The 27,353-nt window shown below is 33.7% G+C and overlaps 1 protein-coding gene across 2 annotated transcripts in view; it reads right to left on the minus strand.

The window, feature by feature from the left end:
• The window catches only part of Adamts19 (ADAM metallopeptidase with thrombospondin type 1 motif 19), a 251,578-nt gene that overhangs the window by 189,109 nt on the left and 35,116 nt on the right, over positions 1-27,353 (minus strand). The window contains exons 2-5 of one of the 2 annotated variants that reach the window (XM_015500639.2): positions 19,450-19,615; positions 4,401-4,573; positions 3,141-3,224; positions 2,288-2,445 (exon numbers count right to left, since the gene is read on the minus strand). In XM_015500639.2, the coding sequence (XP_015356125.2) occupies positions 2,288-2,445; positions 3,141-3,224; positions 4,401-4,573; positions 19,450-19,615 (581 nt within the window). The remainder of the gene's footprint in view (positions 1-2,287; positions 2,446-3,140; positions 3,225-4,400; positions 4,574-19,449; positions 19,616-27,353) is intronic. The other variant, XM_048811813.1, reaches the window with a different exon arrangement.

A 27,353-nucleotide genomic window follows, 5' to 3' on the forward strand; every position in this document is an offset into this window, starting at 1 on the left:
TTCTTTCTCTGATGATACCTAAATAGAGCAATTATTGTCTAATGTGCCAATTATGTGCTTTTTTTTTTTTGGCTTGTTTTATTAATTGGAGGACTTTTTTGGTACTGGTGGTTGAACCCAGGGCCAGCCCTTTTATTATCACTATCATGTTTTCATGTTTGTGTGTGTGTGGTGTGTGTGTGTGTGTGTGTGTGTGTGTGTTTTGAGACAGGTCTTCACTAAGTTGCTAAGGCTGGCTTTGAATTTGTGATCCTCCTGTCCCAGCCTTCTGAGCCTCTGGGATTACATACATGCGCCACCACACCCAACAAATGTGAATACTTTTCTACCACTTTGCCTTCAGATATTTTTTCTTACCCATTCTCACTCTTCTGAGACTTTAATTACAGCAACATTATTCTGCTAAATTCAACATATAAGCTATCTCAGGATTGGTTTATCTTTACTATTTCCCTGCTTCACATTTTTGTGTTTCTTGGGTGATTTTTATTATGTTCTAGACATTGTAGATGGTATGTTACAGATGCTCAGAACTCTGCTGTCTTTCTTTGAAGAGTTCTGACTCTTGTTTTATTAGGCAATTCAATTACTAGCACACCATACTAAATTTGTGCAAGTTTTAGTTGATTCTTTAGTGTGAATGATCTCTCAAAAGTTCAAGAAGATTCCCAAGTTCCTATAAATTGGTGGAAATCAACCTCCAAACTGTGCTGAATCAGGTTTCAAGGTTGGCTTAGTCAGAAAGACTAGGCCTTTCTCTGGGACATGGAATGTATGATGAAGCACAGACTTTCTGTTTTCTCAGGAAAAAAAAATGCTAGAAGTGATATAAAGATCTCATAAGATTGTCCCACATTTGTGGCCTGAATCAACTCAATTCTACTACCTTTTAAAAATCTTTAGTCCATATTAGCAACCCTATGGTAGATTTGAGGGAGTCTCCATCTGTTATGTATTCATTCATACCTGCCCTTACCAAGTGCTCACAAATGATCTGCATATGTACTTTCTGGCATTTTCCCAAGCATAGGACTCTTATCTCTAGTGTTCTCGGTAGGAGCACTATGCTCTACCTAGACTGCAGCTTGCTGTAACAGTCGAGAAATTGTCCCCAGGCAAAAATGATAACTGTAAGGCTTCTTTAATAAGTCTTCCTTTTTTCAGTGACTTGAAGTCTTGCATTCTCATTCTGCAGTGACTGAAAACTATTGCCTCATAAATATTTTCCAGTTTAATAGTTGTTTATTAAAAGAAGTCCAGTATCAGTTATACTTACATAGCTGGAAATGGAAGTCCACATGCATTCTTGCATAGAGACATTTTTTTCTTATACGTTTCTTATAATTCTTATACATTAAGAAAATGTAATAAATTAACACCAATCTACCATGAATTCCATAGATTTATTTCAGAAAATCATGTTTAAGGATATCTCTATGGTTTCTGTGATGTGAAATGCTAACACTTTTAATTGCTAAAATTAAATTGTTCATTCAGTGAATTATTTGTTTTTGCTAACTTGCAGCAAAACAAATTCAAGGGAAATTACTAATATAAAGTACTTACATAGATTATATTGTGGCTCATTCTTATAGTATATGCATATTTACTCCTGCATTACATATATTTGTGAGTAGTATATTCCCAATGCAGTTCATAATTAATTAACTACTTAATTTAAATCATTTTCTTAGATGGAGCTGGAAAATTTGTAAATTGTTTAATTTAACTTAAGTTATATGGTGGTAATGGAAAAGCATAGAGTATAGTTTTAAAAATTTGAAGTTCCATGCAAATTCACCAGTTTTAACTTATCATGATCAATAGCTAAGTATTTGACATTAAAAAAGAGGGTGAAGCTGGTTGTGGTGATGCACACCTGTAATCACAGCAACCAGGGAAACTGAGGTCAAAGGATCACAAGTTCAAGGCCAGTCTCAGCAAGTAATTGAAGCCCTAAGTAACTTAGTGAGACCCTGTCTCACTATAAAAATAAAAAGTGCTGGGGATATAGCTCAGTGGTATAGTTTCTTTTGGTTAAAAAAATTAATTAGGTGAATTTATTTTTAAATTAACAAACCAAATGTTTCGTCAATATGAGATCCAATATTTGTCTATTCAGAAGAAGTCAGTTGTTACCAGTTGAGGCAGATGACTGAAATCATTACTATTCCCAAACATTTTTGGAACACAAAATCTGGAATAAAAGCGTTCTCTCAAGGGATTAAAGGATTAACAGCATAGCTATTGAATTAAGAATGCTATTGAACTGACTTTGGAAATTTACCTTGTTATAAGCACAGCTGCATCCACTGAAGTCAAATCTTCCCCCCAGCTTGTGGACATCTCTAAATGTATGTCATTCTTCTTGCCAAATTCTTCATGTTGCCATTTACAAAAACTCTCCAGCATTTTCTCTCCATGATGCCCAATATACAGATCTGCCTGTAACACAATATATTTTACTTCAAGGCAGATTTTTCTTAGATATAAAAAAAAAAACTAAACTAAAAACTGAGGAAACTTCCTGAATTACTAAAACAGACTGCTACCATAACATTAATTAGAACCTGGAAGACATTTAGCATTAATTTAGCCTGAGCTGAAAAAATCTTAAAACTTTGTGAAGGTACAATATTATAAAATCTGCTTAATGCTTCTCTGAAAAAGGAAAGAGGTACAACGGCACATTAGAAGATGTGGAACTTTTAGACTTAAATAACTCATTTCTTATACAATTTAAGAACAACATTTTTCTGAAGTGTCTGTTAGGTAGTATGCCAAAATGATGCCACAGACTGTGGTACATTTAAATGAACTACAGATAAGAAAATGCTTTTAAAGCACATGTTTAACTAATAGAAAAAATCTGTCACTTAAAATGGCTTTTCAAAGTGCCATTTTGGAAAGTTAAGGTTTGTTGTCAGGATCCTTGGAAACTAAAAACATTCCATTTTTTGAAAAAAAATTGAGGTATTAAGCAACACTAAAAGGCAGTTTTATGTATACTTTAAGTGACTCAGTGGATATTTCTGGATTTTAAGTCAATAAAACTATATCCCTAACATTCCCTTTATTTAAAAGTTCCTGAACACAGTTTCTTACCCACTTAATTGAATAAAAACTCAAGACTTTCTTACTGGAGTTTCATGGAGCAGAATAAGCTTTATCACACGAAGATTGACCTGCACACCAAGACTCTTGTGTTGGAAAAGGTTAAAAACCTAAAAACAAATAAAAATTAAAAACCTAAAGTAAAACTGAAAAACATCTTGATTTTTCTTAAAGGCCAAACATGGGGGAAGTCTCAGTTTAGTTGAGAAATCTTATTTTAAAATGCTGGAAAATAAGATGATTTTTAATGGTGGTTTGATTTAAAAATAAACTTAGCATTTATTTAATTTGTATTAGAAAATATATAACTGGCAAACCAAAGCCATGCTTTCAGCCACATTACTACATAAAAGAGACTGACATCATTAGGCTACGTCATTAGCACACTCCTGGAGTGCTCAGGATGCAGCAGAATATGGACAGAATTCTCTGAAGTGTGAAAACCCTGCCCACTGGAAAAACAGTCAAGTGACAGTAAACGTAGTAAAAACAGTAAAAACAGTAAATTTATCCCTGAATCAATGGTTCTTACCTTGCCTTCTATAGTAACTGGAATTAAAAATGGACATTTGCCTTTGGTCTTTATTTCTGTTTATTCTCCCTAAGAACTATTCTTTATTAAGATCTGCTAGTTTTTCCTTGAAGAAAGTTTACCCAACAGAGTTACAGTGAAGTCAAAGGATTAAGTTGGTAGGATACATCCCTAGAATCCTAGATATAAACTAGATTTCTTCAGTCCAGGAATTGTTAACTAAAATTAGCTATGTAAGTTTAGCTGGCTAACATTTTATCGAGTAAATTTTAGGTTTTAGTTGTCAACTATAACCATTTAATTTTACATACATATATAAGACCTCAGTAGATACCAACATCTATTTTTATACAACCTCTTAATTAACCTATAGAGCTTTTGGTAGGGTCATGCATGTAAACGTATATTGTAACATTTCTGCTGATATCAACAAATGACCTTTATAAGAGAGAAGGAAAATAAAGGCATAAAAAGAAAGAGAGAAAAGAATAAAAGAGAAAGAGTTTTGCCACATGAAAATTAATAAAGGTTTTTTTTTAAAATTAAATGTGAATCATTATTTTGACATCTCTTTGGAGATTTATCATTTTGGTATACCCAAGATACCAAATCAATATTTTTACTGATGTCAATAAAAGAAAGGAACAGGAATGAGTTAATTTTTAAAAAAAAAAAACTTCATTATAAATACTCACACATTTCTTCCTTAGAGTTTTCTTGAAAAAATTCCAAGCGCACTTTAAAGTTTGCCTACCATATTTAAGATGGTTAGAATGAATCTCCTGGCTGCATCTGCTCCATGATAAGAAACCATTGCTGGATCTGCAACCACTACAGTCTCTATGTTGTATTCTTGAGGTAATTTGTATGAATACCGCTTCCCTCTTCCATTCTCTGCTATTTTTTTAGACCTAGGTCTTCCTTTATCTGCAAAAAAAGAAATGAATTTTCAAATGTAGCTCTATCTTGGTTAAGTTAATAATGTTAATCTTCATAGTAGTGACAGAACCAATTATGTTCCCTGCACAGATGAAATCACAAAGGGTACTTGGCTTTGGGGTATAAACTTAAAATCAGGTAGGATGGGCTTCAGCCATTTATTAGCTCTGTCATTTTAGGAAACCAGTTTCTCCCAGTCAGTCTCAACTTCCTCATCTGTGAAATGAATAATAATACCACCTACTTTCTATAGAATCATTTATAGATGGCTTAGAAGATCACATTGGTAAAATTTCTATCACAGAATTCCATATAAACAAAATAACTCAGTAAATAAAATATATTGTAATTTTCTTTTGACACAAATATTGAACATATTACATAAATTAAGTACTGGAAGTGAAAGCTCCACACATCCTAACTTCATGCAGGTGATCACAACTTCTTAATCATTATAAATGAACAAGAATTTGGCTTCACTTTCTGTCAGAAGCACATCAAAATTATACCTTTGAATGATAAAGATTCCTTAAACACAGACAAATACAAGGAGAAAATACAAACAAAATAAGCTTGACTACATAAAAATTAAACACTTCTCTTTATCAAACCATGCCACTTTCAGAATGAAAATCATGCCAATGAGGAGCAATATTTTACTGCATTTTCAGAATAAAGAAATGAAGAGCCACTATATATGGATAGCAGATAACTCAATAGAAAAATGAGTGAAGGACTTGAATAGTCATTTCTCACAAGAATTAACTAAATGAGTAATTGGTATATTTCTTTGGTGCCCTCAGGGCCATACAAATTATAATAATAATTATTATAATTATACTTATATATTATAATATAAGAAACAGTTGGATAAATGAATTTTGGCCCATTTGTTTAACAAAAAATAATAAACCACTACCTAACAATGAAAAGAAACCAATTGCTGCAAGGTGGAAAATACATATGAACCTCATAGGGATGAGCAAGGAAGAAAGTTACAACACAGAAGGTAGTGTGAATCTATTTATAGAAACATCAAAAGCTGAGAAGATATCATGTTATCTTCCATAGGAGATACCAATGCCTAGGAGTGGGAAAAAGAACCATATAAACTCACAGTAATATTTAGTAGGCAACACTCCTACAAGTTTATGAACAGACTCATCTTGGTAGGATCCACACCTAATAAACGCATTATGAGAAATATATAATATATATGAGAAATTTCAATTTATGCACATATTGTCACATTTTAATCTCAGATTTTAGGGAAGTTGTAAAGCAGAGATTATTGGTTGTCTCTTTATATCCATTGCTTATTCTTTCCTTTAGGAATAGAAAATTATTTCTCACTGTTGTCTTTTACTTGGGTCTGTGACCAGCTTACCAGAAGCAATTCTTAGCTTGTGGTTGAATGGGGTGTGATCATGTAGCTGCATGTTTAAAATGGAATATGGGCAGAATGGTATGTGAAAGAAAGTCAAGGTTTGAACATCTTCTCTCAGATGCCAAAGGTAGGACAAAGTCTGTGGAGAAAAAGCAGGGGTTGGATCTGGTAAGCCTGGAGAAATCAGTGGAGTAGAAGATTGAGTGGGAGGAAGGAGAGATGGGACAGGAGAAGAAATGCAGAATTTATTCCAAAAAATTATGCTATGTACATGTGCAAACACACCACAGTGAATTCCACCTCTGTGTGTATCTATAAAGCATCATAGATTAAAAAAATAACTAAATAAATAGAAGTAAGACCGGTAGAGTAGAGGAAGGAGGAGGGTAGTAAAATAGAAGGCACTTAGAATGGAACAAATTAAAGTCCATGCATGGGTGACAATCAACCCAACTATGTGTAACTATAATGCATTAATGAAAACATTTTTTAAAAAAATTCCTTGTCCCTTACTTTTTCTCTTTGCTTCATGCCATGGTCAAGAAATTAGATACGGACCTGTGCAGGACCCAGGCTCACAGTAGGCTCAGGTCCATCCCGCCACTGGCAGACACTTGCTGGAGCTCAGGCTCTGGCACAGACCCACCCACACTGAAATACACAGGACCCAGGCTGATGGTGATTCCAAGCTCGCCGCCCCTTCCACCTGGGAGCCCAAGCCTAACCCACTTCCATCTTGGGACACTGCAGACATTGCCATAGCCTTCCCCACACAGTAGCCCCTAACTTTTGACAACAGACAGGGCCTAGAAGCAGCTGCAACTCAGAGCAGGCATCCCAAAGACAGTGTAAGGCCCACTCTTTCAGCTCCATCTTTGTAAGAAGATGCATCCAGAATGGGGCATTTCCACTGTTATCTCGAGTTAAGCTCGGCTATTGCTGCCACCAACTTTAGTTGCAGTAGCATATATTGAGGGACACCAGCAGGGTCTGGAAGCCCAATATCAAGGTGATGTACAGACAATCTGCCTGGGCACTACAAGAATATAGGGTAGAAACAGTAATATCTCAGATCCACATTGCAAGAAAGGAAGACACATAGACAACATGAAAAAACAAGGGAGGAAAGTGCCCCAAACAAACCATAACACTACAATTTCAGAACCCATGGACAGAAAACTCAATGAAATGTCAGAGAAGGAGTTCAGAAGGTTCATAATTAAAATAATCTGTGAATTAGAGAATGACCTAAATGATTAAATACAGGCAAAAAATGATCACTCCAACAAAGAAATAAGAGAGCAAAGATAGGTAGAAAAGATTACCTCAAGAAAGACATAGACTCTGGAAAAAAAAACAGACAGAAGTCCTTGAAATGAAGAAAAAATTAAACCAAATAAAAAAAAACTCAATAGAATGTATAACCAACAGACTAAGTAACTTGGAAGAAAGAATGTCAGATAAGGAAGACAAAGTATACAATCTGGAAAATAAAGTTGACCACACAGTGAATAAGGTTAGAAACCATGAACAGAACATCCAAGAATTATGGGGCAGCATCAAAAGATCAAACTTAAGAATTATTGAGATAGAGGAAGGCACAGGCTTTCAAACAAAAGGAATGCACAATCTTTAATGAGATAATATCAGAAAATTTCCCAAGCATAAATTACAAATTGGAAAACCAAATACAAAAGGCTTTGATGACACCAAAAGTACAAAATTACAACTGATATACACTAAGGCACATTATAATGAAAATGCCGAGCATTCAGAATAAGGATAGAATCTTAAAAGCCACAAGAGAAAGGAATTAGGGGGAGACCAATTCATATGTCAGCAGATTTTTTTCAACTAAGACACTCAAAGCCAGGAAATCATGGAACAACATAAACCAAGCTCTGAAAGAAAATAGATGCAAACAAAGAATATTTTATCCAGCAAAAGTAAGCCTTAGATTTGAGAATCAGCAGAAGGAAGTATTACACTAAAGGAAAAAAACTAATCAGAGGAGAAACCATGTCAAGTTAAATACCCCCACCCCCAAAAAAAAGGCGGGGAATACAAATCATGTCTCAATAATAACCCTGAATGTTAATGGCCTAAACTCACCAATCAAAAGACATAAACCAGCAGATTGGATCAAAAACAAAGACCCAACAATATGCTGCCTCCAGAGACTCATCTCACAGGAAAAGATATCCACAGACTAAAGGTGAAAGGTTGGGAAAAAATCATACCACTCACATGGACTGCAGAAGCAAACAGGGATTTCCATCTTTGATATAAAGATATTTGACATAAATAAAGTAGACTTCAGGCTAAGGTTAATCAAAAGAGATAAAGAAGAGCACTACATACCACTCAAAGGAACCATATACCAACAAGACTTAACAATTATAAATATATATGCCCCAAACAATGGAGCATCTACGCTTATCAAACAAATTCTTCTCAAGTTCGAGAGTCATATAGACCACAATAATTTTGGGTTACTTTAACATACTTCTTTCACCACTGGATAGATCTTGCAAACAAAAACTGAACAAAGGCACTATAAAACTCAATAAAGCAAACAATTACTTAGACTTAACAGACATATATAGAATATTTCATCCATCAAGGAGTGAATACTCTTTCTTCACAGGAGCACATGGATCCTTCTCTAAAATAGATCATATACTACGCCACAAAGCAAATCTTAGCAAAAATAAAAAAAACAGAGATACTACCCTGCATTCTATCAGATAATAATAGAATGAAATTAGAAATTGATGATAAAATAAGAAATAAAAGCTACTCCAACACTTGGAGACTAAATATGCTACTGAATGAATAATGGGTGGCAGAAGACATCAAGGAGGAGATGAAAAAAACTTAGAGGTGAATGAGAACACAGATAGTCACACAGAAATCTCTGGGACACTGTGAAGGCAGTTCTAAGAGGACAGTTCATTGCATGGAGTTCATTCCTTAAAAGAAGAAAAATTCAACAAATAAATGACTTAACATTACATCTCAAAGCCCTAGAAAAAGAAGACAATCTATACCAAAAGCAGTAGAAGACAGGAAATAATTCAAATCAGAGCTGAAATTAATGAAATTGAAACAATAGAAACAATTGACAAAACAAAAAAGTTGATTCTTTAAAAAACAAATAAAATTGATAGACCCTTAGGCATGCTGACAAAAGGAAGGAGTGAGCAAACTCAAATTACTAACATATAAGATAAAAAGAAAATATCACAACAGACACAACATATCTCAGAAATACAGAAGTGGTGAAAGAGGGCATCCCTGTCTTGTTCTAGAATTACAGAAGATAATTAGAAATTATTTTTTTTGAAAACTTGTACTCCAATAAAATAGAAAATATCAAAGGTATTGACAAATTTGTAGAGTCATGTGATTTGCCCAAATTGAATCAGGATGATATACACAATTTAAACAGATCAATTTCACAGGATGAAATAGAAGATACCTTCAAAAACCTATCAACCAAGAAAAGCCCTGGACCAGTTGGATACACAGCCGAGTTCTACAAGACCTTTAAAGAAGAACTAATACCAATACTCTTAAATTTATTTCAGGAAATAGAAAAAGAGGCAGCACTTCCAAACTCATCTGGTGAGACCAATATCACCCCAATTTCAAAACCAGGCAAAGACACATCAAACAAAGAAAACTTCAGACCAATATATCTAGTAATATAGATGCAAAAATTCTCAATAAAATTCTGGAAAATCGAATACAAAAACATATCAAAAAGATTGTGCACCATGATCAAATGGGGTTCATTCCAGGGATGCAAGGTTGGTTCAGCATATGGAAATCAATAAATATAATTCATCACATCAATAGACTTAAAGATAAAAACCATATGATCATCTCAATAGATGCAGAAAAAGTATTTGAAAAAATACAGCACCCCTTCATTTCAAAACACTAGAAAAACTAGGGATAACAGAACATATCTCAACATCATAAAAGCTATGTATGCTAAGTCCCAGGTCAACATCATTCTAAATGGAGAAAAACTGAAAACATTCCCTCTAAAAACTGTAACAAGGCAGGGATGCCCTACTTTCACCACTTCTATTTAACATAGTTCTTGAAACACTGGCCAGAGCAATTAAACAGATGAAAGAAATTAAAGGGATATGGATGGGTAAAGAAGAACCAAATTAGCTCTATTTGCTGACCATATGATTCTATACCTAGAAGACCCAAAAAGTTCCACCAGAAAACTTCTAGAACTAGTAAATGAATTCAGCAAAATAGCAGGATACAAAATCAACACCCATAAATCAAAGGCATTTCTCTATATCAGTGAAAAATCCTCTGAAAGGGAAATAAGGAAAACTATCCCATTTACAATAGCATAAACAAAAAAAATACTTGGGGCTGGGGTTGTGGCTCAGCGGTAGAGCACTCACCTAGCATGTGTGAGGCCCTAGGTTCGATCCTCAGCACCACTTAAAAATAAATAAATAAATAAAGATATTTGAAAAATAAAAATAAAATAAAATACTTGGGTATTAACTAATAGGTGAAAGACCTCTACAATGAAAACTACATAATGCTAAAGAAAGAAATCAAAGAAGACTTTAGAACCACTATTTGACCCAGCTATCCCACTCCTCAATCTGTACACAAAGAATTTAATATCAGCATACCAAGGTAACACAGCCACATCAATGTTTATAGCAGCTGAATTCACAAAAGCTAAACTGTGGAACTAACCTAGATGCCCTTCAATAGATGAATAAAGAAACTGTGGTATATATAGACAATGGAATATTACTCAGCATTAAAAGAATAAAATTATAGCATTTGCAGGTAAACGGATGGAGTTGGAGAATATCATGCTAAGCCAAGTAAACCAATCCCCAAAAACGAAATGCCAAATGTTTTCTCCAATAAGTGGCTACTGATTCATAATGGGAGGGGGCATGGAAAAAATGGAGGAACTTTGGGCAAAGAAGAGGTAGGGGTGGAAAGGAGGGTGGGGGCAGGAAAGATGGTGGAATGAGATAGACATCATTACTCTAAACACATGTATGAATACACATGTGGTGCAATGCTACATCATGTACAACCAGAGAAATGAAAAGTTGTGCTGCAGTTGTGTACAATGAATCAAAATGCACTCTGCTGCCATATATACCTAATTAAAATAAATTAATAAAAAGAAGACTTTAGAAGGTGGAAAGATCTACCTTGTTCTTGGATAGGTAGAATTAATATTATCAAAATGACCACACTACCAAAAGCACTGTACATATTTAATGCAATTTAAATCAAAATCCCAATGACATTCCTCATAGAAATAGAAAAAAAAAAGTCATAAAATTCATCTGGAAAAATAAAAGACCCAGAATAGCTAAAGCAATCCTTAGCAAGAAGAGTGAAGCAGACCTTAAACTATACTTCAGAGCATTAGTAACAAAAATAGCATGATATTGGCACCAAAATAGACTTGTAGACCAATGGTACAGAAGAGAGGACACAGAGATTAACACACATAATTAAGTTATCTTATATTAGACAAAGGTGCCAAAAACATACATTGGAGAAAAGATAGCCTTTTCAACAAATGGAGCTGGGAAAATTGGAAACTCATATGCAACAAAATGAAATTAAACCCCTATCTCTAACCATGCACAAAATTCAACTCAAAGTGGATCAAGGACCTGGGAATGAAACCAGTGACACTGCACAAGAACTAATATCAAGAATCAATAAATGGGATGGATTCAAACTAAAAAGTGTCTTCTCAGCACAAGAAACAATCAATGAGGTGAATAGAGAGCCTACATCCTGGGAGTAAATCTTTACTCCTCACACATCAGACAAAGCACTAGTCTATAGGGCATATAAAGAACTAAAAAATCTAAGCACCAAAATATAATAATAATCCAATCAATAAATGGGTCAAGGACCTAAACAGACACTTCTCAAAAGATGATATACAACCAATCAACAAATATATGAAAAAAATGTTCTATATCTCTAGTAATTTAAGAAATGCAAATCAAAACTACTCTAAGATTTCATCTCACTCCAGTCAGAATGGCAGCTATTGAGAATACAAACAACAATAAATGTTGGTGAGGATGTGGGGAAAAAGGCACACTCATGCACTGCTGGTGGGACTACAAATTGGTGCAGCCAATATGGAAAGCAGTATGGAGAATCCCTGGAAAACTTGTAATGGAACCACCATTTGACCCAGCTGTCCCACTCCTTGGTGTATACCAAAAGGACTCAAAAACAGCATACTACAAGGACACAGCCAAATCAATGTTTATAGCAGCACAATTCAAATAGCTGAACTGTAGATCCAACCTAGATGCCCTTCAGTAGATGAATGGATAAAGAAAATGTGGCATGTATACACAATTTAATATTACTCAGTATTACAAGAGAATTAAAATCATGGCATTTGCAGGTAAACGGATGGAGCTGGAGAATATAATATTAAGTGAAATTTGCCAATCCTGATAAAACAAATGCCAAATGATTTCACTGATTTAAGGATGCTCATCTATAACATGCTGCAGGGGGGTGGGATAGGAGGATTAAATAAACTCTAGATACGGCAAAGGGAAAAAGGGAAGGGAGTGGAAGAGAGGGGGCTTAGGAGTAAGAAAGATGGTGGAATTTTATGGTCATTATTACTTTGTGTACAACCAGAGATATGAAAAATTATGTTCTATATGTGTAATATAAATTGAAATGCATTCTATTGTCATATATAACAAATTAAAATTTTAAAAATTTCAAAAAAGAAATTAGACAAAGTGCTGTGAGATAAGGTGGATACTGCAGAAGATAACACTTTCAGAGGATAGTGAATATAAGATAGGAAGAATCTAGACAACTGGATGTTGTCACTAGTCAGACTGCCAGTCTTCCCTGTCCCACCTGAATACTTATAAACTATAACATATTCAAGGAAAAAAATTCTATATTTGAACCACTGTATTTGTTTGTTTTATAGCTGCCATGCCTATACCATAACTAAGAGATGGCTCCCACTTCCCTGCAGTTGGCATTAGATTCCCCCCAAGTCATGCTTCTAACTATTTGCTGGGCTGTCCTTATTAGCACAATAGGAGCCCTACAAAAGGAAAGACAGAGTGTTTACACTCCTTAATACCTGTCAGATTATAAGAACTATCCCTGTGTATTTAAAAAAAAATGCCTCTCACAGTCTATATGTAGCCATCAAAGTAATTTCATGTGTTCTAGATATTGTAGCTCCAATGGTAATTGTGCATGTGTATATGTGTGTATTTAGGGGTGCTGGGGATTGAACCCAGGGACTCATGTATGCCAGGCAAATGTTCTATCATAGAGTCATATCCCCTGCCCTGTAGCTTGAATATTGACAAATGATTTTTGAGCTAATTTTTAATAAACTCTATCTATGTTAAGTCAAAAATTCCAACTTATCTTAAAACAGTAGACCTTCAATTACTAATTTGTCACTGAATCAATTCAAGAACAGACCAACCACCTAGTTCCCAAGACCTCTCCACAGCTATCCATGTTGCCATTGATACTGGTACTCTCCATTTTAAGGACTTTTGTGTTAGCTATTCTTTTGGCCTACACCACAGTTATTCCAGAAGTGTTTTTAACTTTTTCTTTATCAAAGAAGCCTTCTTACTTATCCACGATAGATAAATGGAACCTGGAAAAGTTCCTACTTAAGCTGGCATTTTCAATCTCTCTATCTTGTATGACTTCTCTCCACAATCTAAAATAGTACGTGATATGTCAAGAACTTTGTAATGGTTTGAACAACTAATAAAAAAAAAATAAAGAATAGAAAACTTAAAATAAAATAAAATAGTACTTGGTAACAGAAACTTAATATTTTAAAATGCAAATAAATAGATCCGTTGAGTTAGGAAAGGGAATGGGGGTGGGAGGAAGGGAAGGGTAAGTGTAAGTACTGGGGACTGAATTGAAGTAAATTACATTCTATGCATTTCTAGTTATGTCATAATAAATACTGTGATATATAACTATTATCAACCAATAAAAACAATGAAAAAAGTTAATGAAATAATATTTTGTCTATCCTACTTAAAAAATGATAGAAATTACCAAGTTACTTATTTAATTACTCTCACATGCTTCCTAGTCTGAAAAAAAAAATCCATTCAACTAGAAAAAGAAGGCAGCATATAACTACTGATAAAAGTAAGTTAAAATCCACAGGACCTCAAAAGGTATGGAAACATTAGGATCATTAAACGTTCTGTAAATAATGTACAAAAAACTTTCAGATTGTGAAAATAAGCACTTATTTAGATGGGTTCAATTTCAGACATCTTTGCAGAAGTTACTATATACCTGGAAGTCAGGAAAGGGGTGAAATGAAGACAGACTTTAGGATCAATGAATGTGAAGTAGAACTCGGAGATTTGAGTTATATCACTGTAAGGGAGTATGTATGTTATGGTTTGGAAGTGAGGTGTCTCCCAAAAGCTCATGTGTGAAACAATGCAAGAAGATGTAGAAGAAAAATGATCAGATTATTATGAGAATCTTAACTCAATCAGTGAATTAATCCCCTGAAGGGATTAGCTGAGTGCTAACTGAAGGTAGGCAGAGTGTGTGGTTGGAGGAGGTGGATCATTGAGGGGTGTGCCTTTTGGGGTACATGTTTTGTATCTGACCAGTGGGATCTCTCCCTCTGCTGTCTGATCATTACATGAGTCACTTCTTTCCTCCACACTCTTCTGCCATGATGTTCTGCCTCATCTTGAGTCCCAAGGAATGGAGCTGGTCTTCTATAGACTGAGACCTCTGAAACTGTGAGCCCTTAAATAAACTTTTCCTCCTCTACAATTGTTGTGGTCTGGTCTTTTAGTGATCACAGGGGGAAAAAAAAAAAAACTTGAGTAAAACAATGTGAAAAAGGAGAGGCGGGGAAGGAGTCCTGAGAAGGGCCTCTATAGGGAGCATACACATGGGTGAAGACATGCCCATAAAGCAGATGGGGATGTAAGATAAATGAAAGGAGAACTAAAATAAGAAACAGGGAGAGTTTATAAAAAGAGAGGCTGTTTAATCAAGAGTGGTAGAAAGATTCTGTAAAAATGGGTAGAAAAGTATGTTTCCTTTATTTGCCCCAGCTAGTGACAGCTGTGTTGGCCCTAATCTGTCAGCTTCCTGTGTCCTTATTTGCATATTACTTTTAAATGGACTCTCTGGAAGATGCTAGCTTTCTTTTTTTTTTTATTTTTTTTATTGTTGGTTGTTCAAAACATTACATAGTTCTTGATATATCATATTTCACACTTTGATTCAAGTGGGTTATGAACTCCCATTTTTACCCCGTATACAAATTGCAGAATCACATCAGTTACACACCCATTGATTTACATATTGCCATACTAGTGTCTGTTGTATTCTGCTGCCTTTCCATGGAAATGGAAGGAGACCCTCAGGGTTATATAAAATTTCATACAAGAGGAAGTGAGGGGAAAGGGGAAAATAATACAAGGGGGAGAAATGAATGACAGTAGAGGGGGCAGAGAGAGAAGAGGGGAGGGGATGGTAGTCTCCATCATACAAGTTAGCCATTGTGTGTGAAAATCATGAAAACTAAATCAATCATTTGAATATATTGCTTCCTTTGATGTTTTCATTGGCTGTAATTCTGCTTAATTCACTCTTTATTTCCTAAAAATTTAGATCATTTTCTACCCATGTATAAAAACATGCAAGTTTCTATGCATGTAAAAAATAAAACAGTTGAGGCCGCATACGGTGGTGAATACTTATAATCCCAGCAGCTCAGGAGACTGAGGAAGGGGGATTGCAAGTTCAAAGTCAGCCTCGGCAACTAAACGAGACCCCGATCAACTTAGTGAGACCGTGACTCAAAATTTAAAAAAAAAAAAAAAAAAATGAAAGGGTTGGAGATGTTGCTCAGTGGTTCAGCACCGATCGGTCCAATCCCTGGTACCAAAACAAAACAACAAAACAAAACAATACACAGTTGATATCATACACTTCCAAATGGAATAGAAATTTTAAATTATGTACTGATGGATGATGCTCCTTGTGTGCACTCCACAATGCCCTCCACACACTCACAATAACCTCCCCAGCAGTTATGGATGGCGTTTGGAAACTATTTCAGTAGTGGGCTGATTAAGTCAGCTCTAAAAATAGAGATGATCTCTCTGTCCTGCTCAAACCTTGATTTTTCAACTCCATAAATCTTTCTGTTACATTCTGAGTCCTAGATTCATTCTAAGTGAATAATAAAATGTTAAGGAATAGATATTGATAATATCATTTATATAGCATGTAAGACCCTTCATTTTCCAGTGGCTACTTTTCTAGGACTGTGTCTTATCTAGTGCAGACACATGGCTTCAGCTCTCCTGGCTGATGCTATCTCATGCCCTTATATTTTTGCATGTTTTGTTTCTTCTGCTTAAAATGCTCTTGTTCCATTAATGTTTAATAACATATGCTAAAAAATTATATATGTTTTTCATTTTCACACATAATCTCATTTAATTCTAAGCATAGCACTGAGGTTCAGGTATCACTTGCCCATTCTGTACATTACAAATGGAACTTTTGAGAGAGAAAGTTTACCAAGATCCTACGGAAAGTGATAGCATAAGGAGGTAAACACAGGCAGTCTGACTCAAAGTCCATCATCTTTTTTTTTTTTAACTCAATTTTATTTTTTACATACATGGCAGTGGAATGCACTGCAATTTTTATTACACGAACACAATTTTCATATCTCTGTTAGTATATAAAGTAGGTCCACCATCTTAACCTACACACTCCACTTCTTTTTCTCCATGAAGTCTTAAGAAGGTTTACTTTATGTCTGATGTTCTGCACCCCATTTTCAGGTACCTTATGTACTAAATGATAATGTCTACTTATCACTCTACAGTACAATGGCTGATTTACCATTTTGTCTAAAATAATGTACAGTTCACCTCTTAAGAATTGGGGTCGTGGCATTTAGCTCTACATCCTTGTGAGGTGATTGGCAGTGTTTTTTTTTTGTTTGTTTGTTTGTTGTTTTTGTTGTTGTTGTAAATATAGAAACTAAAATTTAAAAATATGAGAGAAATGCCCAAGATTACCTAGCTGGATAAGACTGAGACAGGACCTTGAACCCAAGGCTTCTAACTCTCAACTTCTGGTTTCTCTCCCTTCTATGTTATCTTTTAATATAAGAACACAATGAAGTCATGTTAAAGTAGGAAACTCCCTGAAAAAATTCACGTAAATAGTACATATCAATGTAGTCTACCCAAGGCATTAAAATGATGAAAGGGAATAGTATAAAGACCAAGCCAAAGAAAAGTAAATTTAATAATTCCATTTTTTTAAGAGAGAGAGAGAGAGAATTTTTTAATATTTATTTTTTGGTTTTCGGCAGACACAGCATCTTTGTATGTGGTGCTGAGGATCAAACCCGGGCCGCACGCATGCCAGGCGAGCGCGCTACCGCTTGAGCCACATCCCTAGCCCAATAATTCCATTTTTCAAAGGCAATATGGTTACATTATCCATACTTATGCCATATTGATAATTAGTTAGTATTAACTAACTAATTATTAGTATAAGTACTAATAATTAGGCCTAAAGTAAGAAGGGAAAAGTAACAGCTGAACATATATGTACAAGTAAATGGATATTTTATTTCATGGATTGCTAATTTAAAAAATATATTTTAAATACTGAGTATTTAATCTGAAAATAGGTAATCTCAGTAAATCATCTAATTGGTGATAGCTTACCACTTTGCATGCAAGTCCTTGTTCTAAGTAGATCAACATTAATTTTAAGTCATGAATAAAAATATATGCGATATGTTTGTGTGTATATATACATATATATCATAAACATTATGAGCAATGTTTGCTAAATATTAACAATGCATTTATGCTTTATTAGTCTATTAAAATAAAAAAACTTTCATCCATGCATAATTATATACAAAGCCTGTTTTATGTCATCAGTGCACATGAGAAATTAGAACAGCTGAAACTTACTATGATTCAAAAGTTACACAGTCCAGATTTTCAGTTTAACTTACAGAAAGCAATCTCCTTAAATGGACTAAATCCAAGTTATTGCTGTTGTTTTCATATTTTCACAATACAAAATCTTTTCTTTTTTGTTAATAATGCTATAAATTTTGGTCGGCTTTATCTCTTTGCTATCTATAGCTCTTTGAATAGGAAAGAGGTTGTTAATTAACTTGTTTTGTGTACCCTAAATATTGTGACATTGAGATAGATTCATTTAACCATGTTTGAATATAACTCTCATACATACTGATGATTTTTCACCAAAGAAAATAGAATCACAGATTAATTAGAAATAAATACTTTGTAATCAGAAACATAATATTTTTAATCTGATACCCTACTGTTGATTTGGACATCCTATGGTCTCCCTAAATGTTACCTTTCACTATTCACATACCTAACCCAGGCTCAAATACCATAATCAGTTTTAGAATTGATATCTTGTTACTAACTACATTAACAATTTCAAATGTTCAACACATATTTTAAAGCCTCTACACTGAAAATTCTTCAATAAATTCACATTTCTTCATATTCTCATTAGAAACATTTCTTATACCAGTGAATATTCACTGAGACATCTGAACTAGATGTCTAAACATTTTTTTCCCAGTGAAATGATTTTGTTATGAACATTGTCTCTAACTTTCAGGTCTGACTTGATTTTAAAAATCATTCATTTTCCTTTTCTTTCTTGCTAATGCCACAGATTTCTGCCTAAAGGACATAAAAAAGTACACAAAAATGTCACCTTCCAGTCTTTATTTCTGTGAGAACTTGTAGATAATAAGAATTGAGGATTTGATGGCTTGCAGTACTTATGAGCCTTTGAAATTTCCAGAATTATGAGATTCTGATACAACAAATAAATTTAAAAGTATAAATCTTTACTTTTATTGCTATTCTGCTGCTAGTTTTAATCTCCAAGATGATTTTTAGACGGGTTAAAAAAAAAGAGGATGCCTTAGTCGAAGTAAAGAGATATCTGTGATGCTCTCTCGGAGGTAGGCTAAAATAAGGCTATGAGCTCACTGGATTCAGTTTCAGGAGATCTGGAGCTCTCTGTCATTTCTATTCCAGTGAAGTGAGCAGTATCCTGTAAGGAACACTGAACCACTCAAGAAAGTTATAAGGCATGTGATCTATTAATCTCTGAGGTTCTTTTGAGTTTCCATTCTTTTATATTAAAATGCAGTGTTTCCTAGAAAACTAAAAGATAGGCCTAAAATAGACATATATAATTGCTATTAACAAAAAGAGATTTCACATTGCAAAGAAATAATAAAGGTAGTAGATAGAAAAGAGGGAGAGGAAGACAGAGGGAGGCGGAAACCTTTTATAGGATTCATCTTACTCTGCACATTTAGTTCAGAAGACATTACCTGAAATGATACCACAGTAATGACTGTGAAGAGCTGAATTCTCTGTGGCTTTTTCTTCCACGGACCTTTTCTGCCTATAGACACGGTGTGGATGACCTGTTATGGCCATTGTATCATTGAGTGGCTCAATAAATATGAAGTCCTCATTGAGCTGTATAAATCCCATCTGGAATATACAACACAAAAAGATAGGTCAGAAACCCCATTTAAAAATTACTTTCTAAGTTCTTCTATTCACATGTTTTGTTTTCTTTAACAAATATGCATGTGATCTTCTAGAGAATCTATTTCAGTGACCCCACTAGAGAGGTAACTATCTTCACATTTTATTACTTCATCTTTATGTGCTTTATTGCACTACCATAAACTTCATTTAGTAGTCTTAGCCTGTGTGGGTGGGAGGCTAGATGCCAGCAACAGATGCACAGTAAAAATTCTGGAATGTTAAAGGCTCACTTTGGGAGACCCATGGGGTCACTTACATGTACAGCATGTACAGAAAGAGGGATGCAGTTTTTAACTGCATACACCACAGAGTCCAACTTTTTGACAATCAGTACTTAGTGAAGTAATTCATGTAACATCAAGGCAAATGCAAGATTCATAATATTGAAAGTAATTTTTAAAATATTCTTAAAGTTTTGTACTGGGCATTTTTTAAAAAATTACAAAATAAATTAGATAAAAATGAAGCAAAACTTACATAAACAAGTTTAATTTCATAATGGTCTTAGCCACTCAACTGTGGAAAGTTAAAAACTGTAAACTATTATTATCATCAATGAAAAGGTCTTACAAGTAGGTATCCTTGTAATATATTGAAGCTAAGCCTACTCATTTATATCTTTCCTTCTTTTGGAATATAAATTGAATTATAACTAGGAAAGTATTCCACAGAGACACACATAATGTGAATTAATCTTCTTGTTATTTTTTAAGTCTACATAATAAACATAAAAATAGAATACCCTTAACTTTGTTACCTTTAGCAAATTCTAAATTATTGTTCTAATGTTTAAAAACACTTGTTATGTCTAGTGTTGACATTTTGAAGGCTTGAAATGTTCTATTTTTATCATAAAAATTGATATTTTCATAAAAGATATTCTAAAATGCTAAGAAATGATCACTTAAAACCTGCATTATTCATACTCAATCTGGTAATATAATATATAGTTCTTAATTATTTCACATCTACCATCTGGAATTTAAGTATAGCTCATTTTAATTTGATCAACATATAAGTAACACATTAATAAAATAATTATTTATTCAGATAGAATAATTTTCCAAAGTAAAATTTAAGAAACAATAAATTCACCCTGAAAAATAAGTACATTTTCCTTAGGTGTCTGGTTTGTTCTTCTCCTAGCAGCTAGCACAGGCTCCACCATATATAAAGTATTCAACAAATGTTTGTTGAATAAATGAATGATCCAAATTTATCTCCCTTTTTTTCATTTTTCCACTACTGTATTCAAATTTAAATTTTGTTTTTATTACTAGAGTGTGTTAGCAAAGATGTAATACACTAATGTTATTAGAGTGCATTACATCTCCTATACAAAAAGACCAGCTGATTGCCAATGTGTTACATAACCATTTTATTTTGTACTGAACTAATATTACAATAAATTTTTAGAAAAAAAATCTAAAATCCTAATCAATTTCATTTTATTGATTTTTTCCTATCACTAATAAAATTCTTAAGAACTGAAATACATAATTCTATCACTTGTTTTTCTGCTTTTTCCTTCCTATCTCCCTTTCCCTGTCTCTCTTTCTAACACACATACACATACACACACACACACACACACACACACATTCACACATATTTGGCATATTCTAAAATGCTAAGAAATGATCACTTAAAACCTGCATTATTCATACTCAATCTGGTAATATAATATATAGTTCTTAATATATAGTTCATTGTTGCTTCAATTCATCAAATATGAAACTTCATTTGTTCAGATTCTGGTTTTAAGATTATTTGCTAGCAACATAACAAAGACAAAGTTACAGCAACTTTATCTACACTACTTCCTAGGGCCATTCAGATACATGTAATGCTTTTAGCATGTAGTCTGATGCTAGATAACTACTCAATAAATACTGATAAATACTGAGATGATGTAAAAAAGATTCACTCTAATGACTCTTTAAAAAATATGAGGCATATATATGTATATATATGTGTATGTATATATATTTATATGTCAAATATTTTTATGTAATTTAATATGACTTCCATTGAGTTGCTTTATTTTTTATTCTTGTTTTAATTCTCTAAAATTTGAAACAATCTTGAATTTTAAAGTAATTACATGAAATCTAGAAATTTTTATATTGTTAATTAGATTAGCAACATGAGAATATAAAACATTAAAAGTATTGAGTGGCCATGAAAAATGTAGTACATCTACACATAACTTGAAAAAAGATGGTGTCACATTATATGTCTTTGAGCCAGTCTATAAAAATATAGATATGTGTTAGTTTTGTCTTATACATTAGTGTAATTCAAGGCCATTAATAAAACTGTAGCTGATGATTAAATCATAATGTGTGGTTAGGATATCTCAAGCAAACATGCTGAGTTTTACCTAAATCATAAATTTGTGATCCAACACATTCTTTCATCAGGTTATAAAAATGGTTAGATTTGTAATAAATGTTACAAAACATAACTGCATACTATCATATACAATTTAAGGAGTTCAAGAACAGATTCTGGTTTTAAGATTATTTGCTAGCAACATAACAAAGACAAAGTTACAGCAACTTTATCTACACTACTTCCTAGGGCCATTCAGATACATGTAATGCTTTTAGCATGTAGTCTGATGCTAGATAACTACTCAATAAATACTCACTGTTATTTTTATTTTAATAATAAGGATAACATAATGTAAATATATTTAATTATAAGGATACTAGTAAATATAAGCACCTAAACATTTGAATATAAACTACAAAGTTCACAGAGTTCAAAGAATCAGTTTATTCATGTTTGTATTCCCCCATTAACACATTAATGTCCAAAATAAATGTTTTATTTTATTATGTTTTGTTTTGAGACAGAAACTTCTTCATAATGTAACACATCTATTTTGTTAGAATTTTTTCTGTCAGCAATTTTGAAAACAAGAAAGCCATTTTTAAAAAGGAAGAAGTTAGAGTAATTATAAAGGTGACTCGTTCATTCAATACATGCCTACTGTCTACTCACTGTGTGCCAGACTTGGTTCACTCAAAGGCATAGTTAGCCCCAAATGTCACAATGTATATTTTCTATCTGAGACCACAATGCTATCTTGTAGCACAAATATTGTCCAGCTTTGTTCTGTACCATTCAATGTATGGGCCTAGATTAAAACAGAACTGCAAAAAATCTTGAGGTTTTCTGTGCCTCCCACAAAGGAACTATTTTGTTTTTCTGTTAACAAAATAGAATTTTTTTTTATTTGCACTGTAATTTTACAAGCCTTGGAAGAACACAAGCACATAATAAACTCTCTACACAAGAGTCCTTATGTCCAACAATCCACAATTAGGCAGCATTTATTTTAGTTGCAAATATTGTCTTCTCAATTTTAGAAGAAAAGATTATGTGAATTAATATGGTATAACAACATATTATTTGCAAAAAAGTTTAAGTAAGTGTTTTTCTCCTTGAGCGTCTTTTAAAAAATTTTCCAGATAATTTTCACTATTTTAAAACTTTTCATAAAAATACTGGAAATACAATTTAATTAAAGTGTTGTTTACTCCTTTATTTAGATCATCACAAGCATGTGCTCAAATGGTGGGATTCCTTTGTTATTTATTCTTTGATTTTATGATGTAATAAGAATTTCAGGGCTGGGGGTGTGGCTCAAGCGGTAGCGCGCTCGCCTGGCATGCCTGCGGCCCGGGTTCGATCCTCAGCACCACATACAAAGATGTTGTGCCCACCGAAAACTAAAAAATAAATATTAAAAATTCTCTCTCTCTCTCTCTCTCTCTCTCTCTCTCTTAAAAAAAAAATTTCAATTTCAACTTGCAATTTATCATTGCTTATGTGAAAGAAAATAAGCCGTCAGTCATTTTTTTTCTTACTAGCTTTTATATTTTATTTTACTCCTATTTTATATGCCTCTGATTTCTACAACCATGAATATAAATTTCCTTGTAGGTGTATTGACACTACCAACTCATAATCACAATGTGAAATTTGATTGGGCTAATGTGCAGAGATGATTAAACATTGTTGCTTCAATTCATCAAATATGAAACTTCATTTGTTCAAATGCAAATTGATTTTGGCTGTGAAAGTAATGAACAGATGTTAGAGTCCCAGCGCAGGTCTATCTGAAGCAGTAGGTGGAACAGGAAGTCATATGGCAATATGGCACTCCTTGCTCTTGTTCCCACTCCTGCTGTGATGACTAATTCACATCCAGTGCCTCACTTTCAGCTCACTCCAAGAGCCAAAATGCTACTATAATAATTATAAGTTTTTTCTTAATTCTAATCTCTCTTCTTTCAACTTTCTTTATTTTCTAGAATCTTCATTTCTAGGTAAAATTTCAGTGTACTAGATAAATGTATTTTAGACTCAAAAGAATGAAAATTATAGTCCATTAATTAAGTAGTGAATATTATGAGTCTGATAACTTGTTTTTTAAAAATATGATGCAGCAGTTCCATTGCTGAAGATATATCCAAAGGAAATGAAATCAGCATGTATTGCTTAACATAGCCAAGATATGGAATCAACTTAATTTTCCATCAGTGGATGAATGAATGAAGAAAATTTGTTATATATATGCGATGGAATACTACCTCGCTTTAAGAAAGAAAGAAATCCTGTCATTCATGACAACACTGATGGAGAATATAATGCTAACTGGAATAAGCCAGGTACAGAAGTCCAACACGGCATGATTTCACTTTCCCATGGTATCTAAAGGCATTGAACTCCTGGAAGCAAAGAGAAGAATGGAGGTTACCAGAATGAAGGCGAGGAGGGTTTGGGAAAATGTTGGTGGAGGGATACAGAATTGCAGATAGTCAAGAGACTAAGTTCAGAGACTGATTGTTCTACATGGTGAATGCAAAAAATACCAATCAACTGTTTACTGAAAAATTGTGGCAATAGTTTTAAATGTTCTCATTATTAAAAAATTATGTGAGACAACAGATATACCCATTAGCCTAATTTAAACTTTCCATGACATACATATATATATATATATATATATATATATATATATATATATATATATAGTACACCATTAATATGTACCATTTTTAAATATTAAAATAATTCAACTTTAAAATATAGTATGTCACAAGAAGTGAATGTCATAAGCACTAAAGGAAATGAGGAAGGTGATAAATCATAATAATGCCAGGATATGAAAAAGGTCTAGGGGATAACAGGATTTCGATGAGATGGACGGCAAGGATGTTCCATTGTTATCTGGGGCAAAACGGATGTCGAGTCTAGCTAACAATTCAAAAAGATGCCTAGTTTGAGTGGAGAAATGGGAATATGTGCTCCCAAAATAGAATAAACAAATACAATTGAAAAAAATCAAATAACAGCTTTTTTGAAGGGAAAAAGAAAATCAGTGTTATGTATGTCATAGAAAAATAGTCTATTTTCCCAGTACAAGGTGTGTCAAAGAATTAGTCAGGTACTAAAAGGAACACAAGTGTTTTATTTGTGGTAATACACTTTGCTGAAAGGATTTGGTATCAATATCTGCTTTGCAAAGCATTTTAGATAAATATCAGATACCCCATGTTATCTGAATTTCTATTTAAGTTTGGTTTTACTTTCTTAAGTATTTTCTTGTAGGTTATGTTATAGTATATAACTCATTCAGCAAATAAAACATTATAGCTTCAAATGTAAGCATAATATAGCGCTTGGCATAATGCCACATAGTTTTTCTATGCTTTAATCAAATTAAATGCCATTTCAATATTATTGCAACTGGGAGTAGTTTCTCATGAACTTGGGTATTCTATATATAATCATACAAATCTGTATGATGATGCTTCTGACACCATATGCTATCCCACATTCTTATCATTCTAAAACATCCTGACCTTTATAGTGTTTCCTCTGTATTCCCAGGAGGACAAACTTGAAATCCTTAATGAAGATATGTAAAGTATGATAGTAAGCTATAAAAAAAACTCTTGCCTACTTCTCCAGTTTTATTTTACTGCACAAATTTCGTATGTAACCATAATGAACAAATCTATTGTGAAAAGACATTATGTTTTAACATAGTTTGGAATAACATTTAGTTGCAAGATTTCAGCACAGCTCATGGTGTATGCTGTGTTCTTTCCAGATTATCACTTGAATGTGTATACAGCTATGAATTCTTCAAAATCAAGCAGGCTCAGTCCTCTTTCGAAAGTAATCATTGCCTTTCCTAATAGGCTGCACCATGCATTTTCTGCTATTGCACTGTCTACTGTGGTTACCATTGCTCTGATTACAAGTATGAGCTACTGGAGGGGGCAGTTTGGGCATGGTGCTCATTCTCTTGCCTTCAATACACAGATCCTACTAGTAGACAACAGGTGCTCAAAAACACGTTGCTTTTAATTCAGTGCCTTGTTCTCTTGAGATAAAATAACACATATGGATTCAATGCCTGAAAAAAAAACATCTCTTCATACCACCTGTGACTTCATCTGGGGGAAAATTAGAATTTCATTTCTTCCATTAGACCTTTCCAATGTTGCCTTCCTTGAATAGCCAAGTATTATCTCTAGGAAAGCCTTTCATGCCACCAGAATGCTAACATCATTCTATTTCTTTCCCAGCCAAAAGGCTTCAAAAAGAATCATTAAACTACAGTGGTAGAAGGAAACTTAGAAATCATTCAGGCATTATTGGAGTTTTGAAATCAAGAAAACTAAGGCTTTAAACTATAGCATGGCTTGCCCAAACTCACGTAGTTAATGTGAATGTCAGGGCTGAAGTCTAATGCTCCCAATTTCCAAGTTAATTTTTGGTTTTAGTATATGATTCTGTATTTTTTTGTTATCTACTTAAAATTCTACCTCCATTCTAGTCCCCACCCCAATCCCAGCTTCATAGATTGTTACAAAGACAATGTGAACTTCCTGTTTTTTTATGCTCCTATTTGACCCTTGGCCACTTTTCTCCATCCCAAATTTTCATTGTCCTAATTCTTATCTTCTCTAGCAGCGATTTCTGTTCCCTTCAATAGGTCATGTTCCTCATTCCAAGACTAATATTTGGTCAGCAGTTGTTCTCAGTATTCATCACTCAAAAGTTTGATGACCCCCTCCATGAACATGATTCTCAAATCCCCTTCTCAGGCCACTGCTTTCCTTCAACATCGACTCTCCTCTCACTTCCATTATCTCACTTCTTGTATCATCATTCTCTCCAAAGTAGCACCTCCTCTCTCTGTTTGCATATTTACTTGTGGCTCTGCCCTTTTTGCTAGTTACCCAGGATAAAAATTATCTCATCCTTTACTTTTCTCTTTTCAAACTTATTTTTAAATATTCATAAGAAAACAACAAAATAAGAAAGAAGCAGACATATATACAAGGCACTTCATATGCATTGTTTTCACACATTAAGCTTGGGGCGTAAATGCTAGTTTCATCGTTGTAAAAAAAAATGAGTTTCAAAAAGACTTACTGTGTCCTAAGATTACAAATAAGTATGTGGTGATGACAGGATTCAAACCAGATTATCTGGCTTCAAGTGAACACTGCCTTTGTGAAGCTATCTGCAAAAAGCTAAGCCTGCCATATGACTGCTATTTCAAATAATCCTCATCTCTAAAAAATTTTGCACTAAGTATTTGGACGTCAAACACAACACCTCACAGATGGTAGATATCCAAACTTTG

The sequence above is a fragment of the Marmota marmota genome, unplaced genomic scaffold (genome assembly GCF_001458135.2).
Source record: "Marmota marmota marmota unplaced genomic scaffold, marMar, whole genome shotgun sequence".
Taxonomy (NCBI): Eukaryota; Metazoa; Chordata; class Mammalia; order Rodentia; family Sciuridae; genus Marmota; species Marmota marmota.